The following is a 14,305-nucleotide window of genomic DNA, read 5'->3' as shown; positions in this document are numbered from 1 at the left end:
GTATATGTAGTTCTATTAGTACTTTTGAAACAGATTGATCTCCCATGATCTTAGAGGTTTTGAGACATAGTCGATTGCTTACAGCAATGGTTATCTGTGAATATTAGAATAAAGTTATGATCATAACAGTTATATCTGAATTAAGAAAGGTACAGTATTTGGTTGCGTTCAAACAAGCCTTTTTGAAATATAATACACATTTTTATTACATGTTATTATGGGATTCTGTATTTTTCAAGATTGACTGTATTCTAGAAACCAAACTACATTCTTACTACATTCTTCTTTAAACTGTCCACTGGTCTCCAGAAAAATCCTCCAGGTCCTCCAGTTTTTCTTAACAACATCTGCGTATTTGACCATTGTGAACATATGACATCGAGATTCTTCTTGTTTTTCTCTCCAATTATTCTTAAATTAATAATTGGTGTCAGTTGTTATTATTTGGTTGGCTAGCAAACTTTTATTTTCAAAGCTTCTGGAGGATGGTACTTAAAGGCAGGGTGTGTCATCCTGTTCAGGAATTTTTTTGTCATGTTGTTTGGAAATCGCTTTAGATCCTAATAGCAATCAAGAAGTATAGAGGTAAAATAATATTTGTATAATTTATATATCATCTGTGAAAGGCGTAGAACCAAAAAACGTTCGCCCAATCAAAATGTTCTGACCGAATACCGTTTACTGGTCATGTGTACATTTTCAGCCGACTTATTTTGCATAACACTGCGCACCCTGTTCACGCAGACATCATACGTCATAAGCACCGTAGCATGCTCAATATAGGGAGAATGGCGTACAATCAGCAACAATCAAACTTTCCTGCGGAACCAACAGCAAGTAAATCTACCAAACGGAAGTCAGTTTTTGAAAAATCAGTGACGAAAAAATGTCTCGATCTTGAAAGAATTAACATTGGTTGAGCTTTTACAACACGGAGAAGGGTCTGAAAGACGAAACCATGGTTCCGCTCTTTCTTTCGGAAAGATATGTACATGCTTCCAGAAGAATTTTATGGATTTAGTTTGTCATTTGTTACGTGGATTAACGAAAAGACATTAATGTGTTTGGAGGAGGCGTGGCTTTGGACGGCGAATCGTAAAGAGGGTGGGATTATAATTTCAGTACTAGCAGGCTAAAGTTAGCACCTTTTCAAATCAAACTCCCCACCTTCAATGACAAAATAAGTTATTTCAACAAAATAAGAATTTAAGATTCCCAGTCAAAAGTTTACACCAACCTGATTTTAAATATGTTGTAATAAAGGGATAACAAACATAAGGCTTTTCACATGTGCATAACCCTGGGTTATCTTCAATCTAAACCCCGCTTTTAACCTGGGGTAAACGAACATTTCACATCATCTTTTGCGGTGCCAAATGGGAGCAGTGTGAATAGAAGCAGGGTATAGAATGATACAAACAGACGCTTAGAAACGGACACCCAATCAAAATCTGAACAGTGCTTACCTCATTTAACAAGCTTTGTACGGTCACACAAACTCTGTGCGCCAATGTGTAAACAATCCTTTGAGTTTTTATTTATTTGAGTAAGTAATTCTTAGGGGGCTTAAAACAGCCAAAATTGATTTGCGAGGCGTCATTTTCAAAGTGACCACGCGCTATATTTATTCAGTCTGTTTGACGCTGCAGTATTTATCCAATCATGACTGTTGACATGGCAAACAAGAATGTTAACCCAGGGTTTAGTGATGTACAATGTGAAACATCAGGTTATGAATACCTAGGGTTATCCCCTAACCACTGGTAAATTAAAAGCAATTTGAAATGTGAAAGTAGATAACCCAGGATTCTGTTTACCTGGGGTTTAGAATAACCCGCAGTTAACAATATAGTGTATCTCATTTCTTAATGTTGAATAAAAAAGGAACAAATCAAATTAAAGTCTTATGATGCTTGAAAATCATTTCTCTAAGATGGAACTTGCTCATGGAATAAAATATTCCACTTTGTAATTTTGTCACTGGGACGATATTGTATTCTTTTAACATCTTCAGAATACCGTTAATTTGGTATAAAATAGATAAATAAAAGCTTGCAGCTAACCAAAATGGACAAATAACTGTGGATTGTTTTTCAATGTCATTCAAAATTTTTACCACATTGTGGGATCACCCATTTCCTTGAACATTTTTGTGTATCGTTAATGTTATTATGGGCTAACGATTATATTAACTCCAGTGAAGCTTCAAGGTAATGAATTAAAGGCGTACATTGTGAAAAAGTTGATTTATCCTACAATTTCATGGCAACTTGCTAGACAGCTTTTATGAGTTTACTCAACTTTTGGGCCAAGATATCCCTCAAATTATTAAGTGTTGTCAAATATTTCTTAACTTGTTTGCCTCAATTTTTTTTTTTAATTTCTGAGTTTACTCAACTAGGGACTTAAGTCAAATTTAAAACTAATTTTATTTAATTATTATTTTTATTATATTCTAATAAAAGTTCTACTTTTTCCCAAGACATACCAAAACATTGGTCAAGTAATTGCTTGCCCAATTTGTGATAAATGCACATTGATGCATTTTCACTAGATACTGTGCTGTGTCATGCACTAGGACCTAAATGACTTAATGTATGACCTCAACACTGAACACACCAAACTTTTTTCAAAAATGTAAAACTCTTTTGTAAAAAAAATCTTAGTCCCTTATTGGAAAATGCTCCCGGAAAAGCATGCGGCAGCATGGAGAGCAAGAGAAAGAGCATGCGCAGACGTCACTTTCACTTGTGAACAGGAGGGAGAGAGAGAGAGCATATGTTCGCGAAGTTCAGCTGTTTGTTTGTTCACTGCATTTGGGTGATGAATGTTACATAAACGTTGGACATAATGCTGGATTTGAAGATTGTTTAAAGCTGATTTATGGAGCCGTCCCAGCGCTATAAGATGCAGGACATGAACCGCATGAGGTGAGTGAAACTGATGTCTATGTTTCGTTGACAATGTGCTTTAGTTTAGCCTATCCCTCCCCCCTTTATGCGCCGTATGATTTCATAATTAATCCTACAGCTCTATCTATCTTTAATAAATGCGTTCAATGTATGCGCAATACTACTCTATATGTACTCAAGATTTATATGCAATTGGCAGAAACCCTGTGTGTTAGGGCCGCTTTAATAACAAATACAACAGATAACTAACACTAATAACAAAAAAGCATAAATAAAATTAGCAAACACTAATCTTTAGTGTAAATCTTTTATTTAAAAGTTTTAAAAATATAAATTTTGAATCCACAATACACAAAGTTTGCTTTGTAATTGCTTTATTGATTTAAAAGATAATAAGTTCAGTAAGTAAGATGTGTAAGATTAGAGATGATAAACGAGAGCAATATAAAGATGTAGTTCAATCAAAGAACTTTTGAAGCAGAATGACCTCTCATGATCTCAGACGTTTTGAGCAAATAAAGCCGATGGTGGCTGAACAGGGCGCATCATTCCAGCAACGGTTTTCTGTGAATATTAAAATGATAAAAAAATATTAAAATCGTAAGACCGAATTCAGCTGTGTCTGAATTAAATGAAAAATTACAATTCTATCATGTCATTTTACACCTATATTATTTTTTTTCCGCAGAACACAAAAGAAGATATTTTGAAGAAAGCTTATAACCGAACAGCACTGGCGCCCATTCAATTCTATTGTATGTACACAAAACCAATACAAGTCAATGGGGGCCAGTAAACAATAGGCTATTCTTCAAAATATCTTCTTTTGTGTTCTACGGAAGAAAGAAAGTCATAGCGGTTTAAAATGACAAGAGGGTGAGTAAATGATGACAGAATTAATTTTTGGATGAACTATCACTATATGAGAGATACATTGTGTTTTTTTTTACCATTTTGTTGCATTCAACCAAGCCCTTTTATATTATAATACACATTTTATATAAAATATCATTATGGGATTCTATAACTGCATTCTTACGGGTCCAGTTTATCTCCAAGCAGTTCTCAGGACGGCCAGCATTGTTAGGCTCTCCAAAGCACCAGTTGGTGTAGCCTAATGGATATCCAGTAACCCACAGCCACTGTCCATCCTAATGAGTGAGAAGAGTAAAAAAAAGAGTTCCTTACTATACTCAACATGAGTGATGTATTTCAGTTATAACATTATATTTCTTCAGCATATTAAGATATTTAAATTTAAATTTAAATACTTTAATACTAAAATCATAAATACTATAGCCAGACAAATCAGTTCGTTGACACTTGCTTTAATGTAAATGTTCTCAAAGCAAAATGATTTACCACTTCGCCATCATGACCACCAATCCAAGCCTGAGTTGATCCAGGCAGGAGACTCAAGAGAAAGTCATTTTGCACTTTACTGCGCACAGATGCAAGAGTCGCACCATTGTTTTCACAGGTTTTCTAAAAAGATTACATTTTATTGTCAATTCAGAACCAATTCTGCTTAGCTTCATAACATGACAATAAGAATTCTTGAATAATTTCTAAATAACAATACCTCAGCTGTGGCCCAGTTCACTGCCTGAGGGAAGAACCTGAAGCATTTTGCTCCAAAACGGTTCCATCCAAATGTGCAAGTTTTAGCTACACAAAACATCAAATATTAGAGATCTTGTAGTTTTTATTAGCTTTTTATTGTAGCTGTGTCCTTTGGTTTGGTGAATTTGTGCTGTAGACACAATATCAATAAAAATCCTAATAATCATTGTAATATTTGAATGATTCATTTTTCATATTTCCTGCTGTCCCATACAAACACATTTCTGCAAGAATTTAGCATTCTCGATTTTAAAAGCACATATATCCACATACAGTAAATGCTGTATGTATGTCTCAGTTTATAAAGGGAACCCTTCAAAATTGCATAAATCACTGCTACGAGAGAGCAACAATGTGTTATGGTAAACACACAAACGTATTTGCACCTGTACTTTAAATTAAATATGCTTACAGTAAAAGTGTGTTCAGTCAACTATCATAGCTGTCTGTTTTATCTTTTTGTGTCTTTGAGCTGTGTAAAACACCTCAAAATAATATTTGAGAGTTATTCTAAGGTCCCCATCAATCAAAAGTGAAAAACAAGCAATTACAAGCCACATTACTACCAAAATCCTGCTTTATCATAAGTGTAGCAAAAGCACTTCATGATTTCTAAGGATGTCTCAAAAAAACCTTCTTCTTCAAAAGAGTCAAGACAAACTGAGAATGAGAGTAATAAGAACCAGAAATACCTTATATCATTTATTTATATAATAAAGTGCAAATTACACCTATGCAAAATATAAAGAAACAATCAGTCCAAACTTCCCACTATGTGTCATGCTTCTCGAGTACACCTACCTGCAGTTACAGTCATTCTTGTCTGTGGACGAGTGGTATGGATAAACGGTAACCTTCGGATTAAAGGATTTGAAGTTTGGGGACATGCAACAGTGGCTGTAACACAAACAACTGTGGTTTATTTGAATATTTTCATTTATGAGAACAAATAATGGCAACATTAGCAATATAACATTGTTAATCAAGTTGCAAAAACCACAAAGAAAACTGCTGATCAGTAATTTTGCAGACAGAGTAAAAACAAACCCTAAAACAAAACAGCCATCTTGCAAGGACAATCATCATTATAATTTACAAGGTGAATATATAGAACAGAAACAACACCTGAACACTTGCACTCTGTCAGCAGTTGTAAGAATGAACCAATAGATACATAAGTATAATAAATCACAGAAACATATGTGGATAAGGTAAACATGTAACAAATATATTTAGTTTATTGTCATTTTATATTGACCCAAGTACTGGGTCACTTTAGTCAGTCTTTCTTGTCAGTTAGTTATAACTGACAGATTCAACTTAAACACACCGATATCAACTCTAACCATATTGGGGAATGGGGGTAGTTATAATTTGGCAGGGGTCCTTTTCCGGCAACACACTTGGTCCACAGAGATTCATTTATATTCAAAAGCTTTATGTCAATACCCCCATTGAAAGAAAAATTGTCTTTCTACCCCCTGTTAGGGGTTCAGCAACAGAACAGTCTGTCAGAGTTTTTGCAATGTGATGTTATATGTGCTGGTTACCTGCTGCATACTCCAAAGAAGAGACCAAGAAAAGAAGCACAAGACCTCTTATCACTGCCATGATTAATCTGAAAAAGAATAAACAGGACAAGTGTTGCTGTACTCACATGCACTCGGTGGTTATTAGTTAAAGACAAAAGTTTCAAAAGATCAGCGTTTAAATAATACTTACCCTTTTTCCAACTGTTGCTGTCAGAATTGAAGATTGTTTAAAGCTATCTGAGGAGTCCTGCTTTTATACCTTATTCTTCACGAGGTGTAAATAACACGGTTGTTTGAAGATAACAAAGACATTGAGTTTTTCATAAGCATATTTGTTCTAGCAATAACTTGGATGACTGGATATTTTGTAACTATTTAGTAAAGTATGCATCACCCACAAATATTTAGTGTTATTTAATTTTTCATATTTAACAATTCTATTTTTCTCTGTCTGCTCTATAACAAAGAAATTAGACTTTTTTTAAAGGACATAGTAATACTGTGGAAAGGTGTCAACCAGAAGCCAAATAACTGATCCTTAACTCTATATTTACAGTGATCAAAGATAGTCATAGCCAGGTTTCCATTACAGGTTTTCACAAAATTTAAGCAATATTTTCTAAATGTCGATTAAAAAATGCGGTATGACTGCGTTTCCAGTCAATTGTGTTATGCGATTAAAGTGAATTCTGATTCTTCTCTTTATAAGTAATTATGGCCGTAGTTCTTCTTTCTACCTTTTATGGCAAGTTGCAATCCAACTTTGTGCATGGTCTCAACTACTGTGATGAAAGAGTGAAAAAAAGTCTATATTTCCTTGTTTTATTTTCCTATTACCTCACTGTTCTTAATAATCATATAAGATATTACTTAATGTGAATTCCTTACATCCTATCTTTCCAAATGTCCTGCCAAAACATATGGTCATTTGACTTTTTTTAATATGCCACATGACTTGTAAATACGACAAAAAGTGTTTCCATTGCAGTGTGAAATTTATCATATTGCCTGAAAACAAACACCTAATGCGAGCGTGAAAACGTTTTTGCAATACATGGGAGTTTTTCCAAAATTATGAAACTGCCATTGGGCGTATTTTTTATGTGCTTTTTCAATTTGTGCCTTTTGAAGGGTAATGGAAACCTGCTTACTGATGCATATGTGATGTGTTTATTCTGAATAAAGAAAATATTCTCTCAAGCATGTATGCACATGCAGCTGACTTAATAATTGTGAATTAAACAATTCATATTTAAGGATCTTTTCAGTTGATTTTTAACACTATTTAATTTGCATTGCTGAATGTTTCAATTTCTAATATATTGATTTAAAGTTGTAAACACATTACCTTGTTGAGTTATGCTGACCTTTTGATCTATTAAACAGTAAACTGTAGTATAAAGTAGTTTACAAATGGTGTAACATAGCAAAACATTTGAAAACAAACTGTTAATAATGTAGCCTAGCATGATAATGTAAATAGCATAAGATATATTAATCTTCACTGTTTTTTTCTATAGTTTTGTCATCACACCATATGTCACATTTACACATTTATTTTTCAACTACTCATCCATATACAGTATTTGTGCACATGTTTGTGTGAGTGCTATGGCTGAATACACAACAGACATATGGTATGTGTATTGGTATGTATTTGGCTAATCATTTTATGGTTGTATATAGACTTACTATGAAAAACACCAATTTCAGAAGAGATCAAAGTGATTTCTAGATGCAGGTTTTGCAAGAAATGTGTGACATTTTGCAGATAGTGTGGTACGCATTTAATTTAGTTAGTTTAGCTTAAATTTAAAAGTACTAGTAATAACAACTTAACAATTCTGAAAGCATTGATAAATGTGCCAATATATATATATATATATATATATATATATATATACAAATACTGTAGTACAGTATATGCTGAGCTCCAGGTGACAAGCTAATTTTATATATTTATATATGTTATATATAATATTATTTACCAGAAATAACTTTCCAAATCATTTATTACAAATGTATCTATATTCTGCCCTTAAACACACACTCATTTTACTAGCAAATTTGCTCATGCAATCATGTTTTCATCATTTCCGTCTTTTCAACCATGTGGTAGATTCATTCTGTCAAATTTACTCACCCTCTTGGCATATCAAACCTGTATGACTTTCTTTCTTCCGCAGAACACCATTGGGTTCATTTACCAACTTTCTTTAAAATCTCTTCTTTTGGTTTCTGTGGAATACTGGTTTGAAATGACAAGAGGGTGAGTAAATGATGATAGATTTTTCTATTTTTGGATGAACTTGAAGTTCACCTAAAGTTAAATGGCAGTATGTCCTCGCAGATGTTATCAATCAACACTTTCATCTAGTGACTACAGGCCCCTCTGAAAGTTACAACTCAACACAGACAGACTTTTTTTTTTCTTCTGCTGAGTCTGACAATGTCTGGGTCCGATATTGACTCGATTATTATATGCACTACTAGTGTTTGTCCTGCATCATAATTAAACAAATTACAGTTGCTAGAGTTCTTACAAGGTCTAGAAAATATGATCACATAACACCAACTTTATCATCCCATACACAGGCTGGCTACCCATTAAATACCATATAGACTATAAAGTACTTCTAATTACTTATAAAGCATAAATGGTTTAGCTCCGCTTATCTAACATTCCTTATATCGCACTACAACCCACTATGCTCTTAACTATGACAAAATTCTTCTGATAGTATAGTACCTACACTCTGGAATATTCTTCCTGATACTATTCAAGGGTCAGACACACTTTCCCAGTTTAAATCTAGATTAAAAACGCATATTTTCAGCAGTATTATCTGTAGTTTAAAAGTAATGAACAGCAGCTATGCTAATTATTCTCTCTCTGCCCTCCTCCCCTACCTCAGGATGGGCATCCCACAGATCATGCTGGCTCAAGTTCGACCACCTCGTGTTATGAGCAGGCGGACTGACTGACCATCGGGATACCCATCCAGAGGAAACCAGACATTATACCAGAACCAGCTGATTGTCACGGGGCCATCCTCCTGCGAGAACCTGTGGTCTTCATGTGCCATCCCAGTTCAGGCAATCTCCGTCAACAACCAAGAGGAATGATGGACCCTTTTTATTTTAATACTAACTTTTTGTCTTTTTTGTCTTTTTACCTGTAAAGCTGCTTTGAAACAATTTAACATGGTAAAAAGCACTATATAAATAGAATTGAATAAAATTGTAATAGAAGTGATGCTAAGTTTGATTCCATTCTATTTTTTAGAAAGTAAGAAAGGTGTATTATCTCCAGCATTGTCATTATTTGAAGAGTATAAATATTTACAGGACATTGTGAAGTTTTTATAAGAGCTAAATAGGATTTGTAAATATTAGAGGGTTAAACAAGATATCCAAGCCATATCTAAAATATACACTCATTTCGTATGCAAGCAAATAGGCCACACGTGTAACAGAACTCCTCACAGGAACAAAGACGATGGTTGGTTTAAGGTCAAAGGTTAAATATACTTTAATATAAACCTGGAGAAGTAACAGAGAGGTTACAAATACGAGTATGTTTGTTATTAGATTCAAGGCCCTCTCCACAGGAACACAGGTATTTTCAAAACGGCAGCTTTTTCTATGCGTTTTGGCCATTTGTCCACACTCAATCGCAGTACCCGCTCATTGAAACCAAACTTTTTTGTTACTCCGGCCATGGGTGAAGAACACTTTCCATTCCATTTTCCACTGTAACCCAGAGTAATAAATGTTTAAGTAATTTCTGGTAAATGATTATTATATATAACATATATACATATATAAAATCAGACTGTCAGCTGGAGCTCAGCATATACAGCTAATACTATATATAGATGTTGGCACATTTTTCAATGCTTTCAAAATTGTCAAGCTTTAATAAAGCTTTTGAATTTAAGTTAAATTAACTAAATTAAATGTGGACCACAACACACAATATGCAAAATGTCACACATCTCTTGCAAACCCCGCATCTGCAAAACTGTTTAATCTCATCTGAAATTTGTGTTTTTCTTAGTAAGTCTATACAAAACCATTAAATGATTAGCCAAATACATACAAATAAACACACCATATGTTTTTTGTATTCAGCCATAGTACTCACACAAACATGTGAACAAATACTATATACGGGTAGTTGAAATTTTTTTTTGTAAATGTGATATATGGTATGATGACAAAACTATAGTAAAAAAATGAAGATAAATATATATTATAGGCTAAATATATAAATATTAATAATATAAACTAATAGGCTGCATTATAATTTTTTTGCTATTATTTCAAACCATTTGTAAATTACTTTATATTACAGTTTACTGTAGATCAAATAGATCAAAGCACTAATTATGTCAGTAAAACTCAAAAAGGTTATATTTGCAACTTTCAGCAATGCAAATTAAGTAGTGGCAAAAAAACAACTGAACAGATCCTTTAGTATGAATTGTTTAATACACAATTGTTAAGTTAACTCCACGTGCATACATGCTTGAGGGAATATCTTCTTTATTCAGAATAAACACATCACATATGCATCAGTAAGCAGGTTTCCATTACCCTTAAGACATTTTGCAAAAACTCCCATGTAGGCCAATTGCAAAAGGGTCCTCACAGTGGCATGCAGTGTTTTTTAAGACAATACAAATGGCATATTTCGTAAAACTGCAATGGAAACAGTTTTTGTCGGATTTACAAGTCACGTGGTGAATCAAAAAGTCACATGACACATAAGCGTATGTTTTGGCAGGACATTTGGAAAGGATGTGGAATTCACATTAAGTAATTTTATCTCTGATGGACCACATGCAGGAAAACGAGGGAGTGAAGTATATGGAGAATATTAGGAACAGGGAGGTAACATGAAAATATACAAGGAAATATAGACATTTCTCTCATTTCACTTTTTCATCAAAGTTGGTGTGACTATGCACTAGGCATGGGCTGGCATGATATTTTGACGGTATGATAAGCAAAAGTGTCACAGTTCATGGTTTTGCAATTACAACACTAAAGTGTGTTATTTTCAAATGTCTGCATATGCAAACAATAACTTTTCAACTGGACACAAATACATTTTATTTTTCATCAACATGCATTGAACATTTATGTTGTGTAAAAACAAAGCCTCAAAATGATAATACTATGAATAATAAATGATCGTGTATTTTTGTCATAGCCTATATATAAGGCCTAAACATCAAACATTGCGTAACATGACTTCATTTTTTTTTGTAAACACAGTATTGTATTTAATCGCATAATATCATTTAATGGAAGCACAGTCATTCCAAGATATTGTTTAAATTGACATTTAAAAATTATTGCTTAAATATTGCGCAAATCTGTAATGGAAACCTGGTTATGTGTATCTTTGATCACTGTATAAATAAGGGGTTAAGGATCAGTCATTTGGCTTCTGGTTGACACCATTTCACAGTATTATTATTTCCTTGTAGAAGCATACTGATCATAAAAGTTATTGCAAATATTATTTTTTTACATTTTTAAACTTTCATGTTATAGAGCGGACAGAGAAAAATAGAAATGTCAAATATTAAAATAACACTAAATATTTTTATGTGATGTACACTTTACTAAAAAGTAGCTACCTAAATATCCAGTTATCCAAGTTATTGCTAGAACAAATATGCTTATGAAAAACTCAAATTTTATCTTTGTCATCTTCAAACAACCGTGTTATTTACACCTCGTGAAGAATAAGGTATAAAAGCAGGACTCCTCAGATAGATTTAAACAATCTTCAATTCTGACAGCAACAGTTAGAAAACGGTGAGTTTTATTTAAACGCTGATCTTTTTAAACTTTTGTCTTTAACTAATAACCAACGAGTGCATGTGAGTACAGCATCACTTGTCCTGTTTATTCTTTTTCAGATTAATCATGGCAGTGATAAGAGGTCTTGTGCTTCTTTTCTTGGTCTCTTCTTTGGAGTATGCAGCAGGTAACCAGCACATATAACATCACATTGCAAACACTCTGACAGACTGTTCTGTTGCTGAACCCCTAACCGGGGGTAGAAAGACAATTTTTCTTTCAATGATGGTATAGACATAAAGCTTTTGAATATAAATTAATCTCTGTGGACCAAGTGTGGTGCTGGAAAAGGACCCCTGCCAAATTATAACTACCCCCATTCCCCAATATGGTTAGAGTTGATATCCGTGTGTTTAAGTTGAATCTGTCAGTCATAACTAACTGACAAGAAAGAGACTAATGAGACCCAGAACTTATTATCATTTATTTACATATTTGGAAAACAATATAAAAAAAATGTTGTTATATTTTTACCTAATCCATATATGTTTCTGTGATTGATTATGCAAATTATCTATTGGTTCGTTCTTTCAACTGCTAACAGAGTTCAAGTGTTCAGGTGTTGTGACTGTTCTGTATATTGACATTGTAAATTATAATGATGATTGTCCTTGCAAGACCACTGTATTCCTTTATGGTTTCTTTTTACTCTGTCTGCAAAATTAATGGTTCACAGCAGTTTTTGCAACTCGAATAACAATGTTATATTGCGAATGCTGCTTTTATTTGTTTTCATGAATAAAAAGATTAATATAAACTACATTTGTTTGTGTTACAGCCCAAAATAATCTATGTACCCAAAGTCAAAGAGGACGGTCAATGCCTGCCACTCCTCATCGTCCACCACCAAGAACGACTGCAACTCCAGGTAGGTGCACTCGGTTCTCTTCCTTTGAAGGTGAGAGAAGCTTGACACATAGTGGGAAGTTTTGACTGTGTTTTTTTTATTACATAACAATCAGTTTCATTTTTTATATTTTGTATGGGTGTAATTTGCACTTTATTATATAAATAAATGACATAAGGTATTACTGGTTCTTATTACTCTCATTGTCAGATTGTCATGACTCTTTTGAGAAAGAAGGTTTGCAAAATAATTGGAAATCATTTCAAATGGTATTGCTACACTTATGATAAAGCAGGATTGGGGAAGTTATATGCCTTGTTATAGCTTGTTTCTCACGTTTGATGGGTGGGGACCTTAGAATAACTGTATGACATATACAGTAGAGAGAAACTTCTTGTTCCAGTATAAGCTGATACCTGCTAGAATCAAGCAGAACTGCATGTTGCTGCACTCACAGAAAACCTCACTACACTTTAAAAAAAGACTTTAAACAAAAAAAGAAGTATTTTGTGTTTACCATAACACATTGTTGCTCTCTCGTAGCTGTGATTTATGCCAATTCAAAGGGTTCTCTGTATAACCTGAAAGATAAATACCCCATTTTCTGTAAATTTGCTTTTAAAATCGAGGATGCTAAATTCTGGTGGGACAGGAGGAAATGTGAAAAATTAGTAATTCGAATGTATAATGAATATTAGGTTTTTTGTGTCTAAGCAGAAATACACCAAAACAAGGGACACAGCTGCAATAAAAAGCTAATAAAAACTACAAGATCTCTAATATTTAATGTTTTGTGTAGCTAAAACTTGCTCAGTTGGATGGCAACGTTTTGGAGCAAAATGCTTCAGGTTCTACCCTCAGGCAGTGAACTGGGCCACAGCTGAGGTACTGTTTCTTAAGATTATTCATGAATACTAAACTAGTAATGCTACATTTCCTCCAATTATTGCAGCTAAAAGAATTTTGAATGATATTTAAAACATGTCTCTTTTATTAGAAAATCTGTCAAGTCTTTGGTGGTAATCTGGCATCAGTGCGCACTAAAGTGAAAAATGACTTTCTACTGAGTCTGGTGCCCAGTAACACACGTGCTTGGATCGGCGGTCATGATGGTGAAGTGGTAAATAATTTAATAACACATAAATAACATTTATATAAAAGCAGTCAGTCTGCAGTGATAACAGACTAATTTGTCCGTTTTTACCATATGTTTGCTTTTAGTAAAAAAAATATTCTATCGATTCGATACAATAATTACTTATGTTCAGTTTGAAAATTACATCATCAATGCAATCTGAATACAGTAGTGAACTCTCTATTGACTCTTCTCACTCATTAGGATGGACAGTGGCTGTGGAGTAATGGAGCTAGATTTGACTACACCAACTGGTGCAGAGGTGAACCGAATAATTATCGCCGTCCAGAGAATTGCCTGGAGCTAAACTTCAGCGGTAAGAGTTGCATTTAGTTTTTTTTTAATCAAATCAATCCTGACTACACATATATTTAATGTA

General features: G+C 33.7%; 2 protein-coding genes across 3 annotated transcripts in view; one reads left to right on the top strand and one right to left on the bottom strand.

The window, feature by feature from the left end:
* Positions 1–3,332: 3,332 nt before the first annotated feature.
* LOC130427817 (galactose-specific lectin nattectin-like) lies at positions 3,333–6,317 on the bottom strand. Of its 2 annotated transcripts, none has more exons than XM_056755503.1 (7): positions 6,258–6,317; positions 6,086–6,153; positions 5,337–5,447; positions 4,495–4,580; positions 4,275–4,397; positions 3,952–4,063; positions 3,333–3,476 (listed from the first exon to the last, which is right to left on the bottom strand). In XM_056755503.1, exons 2-7 carry the CDS (start codon positions 6,144–6,146, stop codon positions 3,403–3,405), a joined length of 567 nt encoding a protein of 188 aa, XP_056611481.1. In that variant the 5' UTR covers positions 6,147–6,153; positions 6,258–6,317; the 3' UTR covers positions 3,333–3,402. The 2 variants fall into 2 exon arrangements, with proteins under 2 accessions (XP_056611481.1, XP_056611482.1); XM_056755504.1 differs by having other exon boundaries at positions 5,337–5,432.
* A 5,567-nt stretch (positions 6,318–11,884) lies between these two features.
* The window catches only part of LOC130427834 (galactose-specific lectin nattectin-like), a 2,555-nt gene continuing 134 nt past the window's right edge, over positions 11,885–14,305 (top strand). Inside the window, exons 1-6 of the mRNA XM_056755531.1 lie at positions 11,885–11,899; positions 12,004–12,071; positions 12,723–12,812; positions 13,591–13,676; positions 13,789–13,911; positions 14,131–14,242. Coding sequence (XP_056611509.1) covers positions 12,011–12,071; positions 12,723–12,812; positions 13,591–13,676; positions 13,789–13,911; positions 14,131–14,242 — 472 coding nt within the window. The 5' untranslated portion in view covers positions 11,885–11,899; positions 12,004–12,010. The remainder of the gene's footprint in view (positions 11,900–12,003; positions 12,072–12,722; positions 12,813–13,590; positions 13,677–13,788; positions 13,912–14,130; positions 14,243–14,305) is intronic.

The sequence above is a fragment of the Triplophysa dalaica genome, chromosome 8 (assembly GCF_015846415.1).
Source record: "Triplophysa dalaica isolate WHDGS20190420 chromosome 8, ASM1584641v1, whole genome shotgun sequence".
Taxonomy (NCBI): domain Eukaryota; kingdom Metazoa; phylum Chordata; class Actinopteri; order Cypriniformes; family Nemacheilidae; genus Triplophysa; species Triplophysa dalaica.
Note: the sequence above shows the minus strand (reverse complement) of the source record. Positions and strands in the feature narration are given on the sequence as shown.

What these genes read in the sequence shown, in the direction of transcription:
- LOC130427817 (XM_056755503.1), bottom strand. Translation starts at nt 6,146, where the DNA reads ATGGCAGTGATAAGAGGTCTTGTGCTTCTTTTCTTGGTCTCTTCTTTG. An exon ending in TTCTTTGGAGTATGCAGCAG is followed by an intron (nt 5,448 to 6,085) that starts GTAACCAGCACA and finishes AATAAACCACAG; the next exon opens with TTGTTTGTGTTACAGCCACT. An exon ending in CTTGGAGATAAACTGGACCC is followed by an intron (nt 3,477 to 3,951) that starts GTAAGAATGCAG and finishes TAATATTCACAG; the next exon opens with AAAACCGTTGCTGGAATGAT.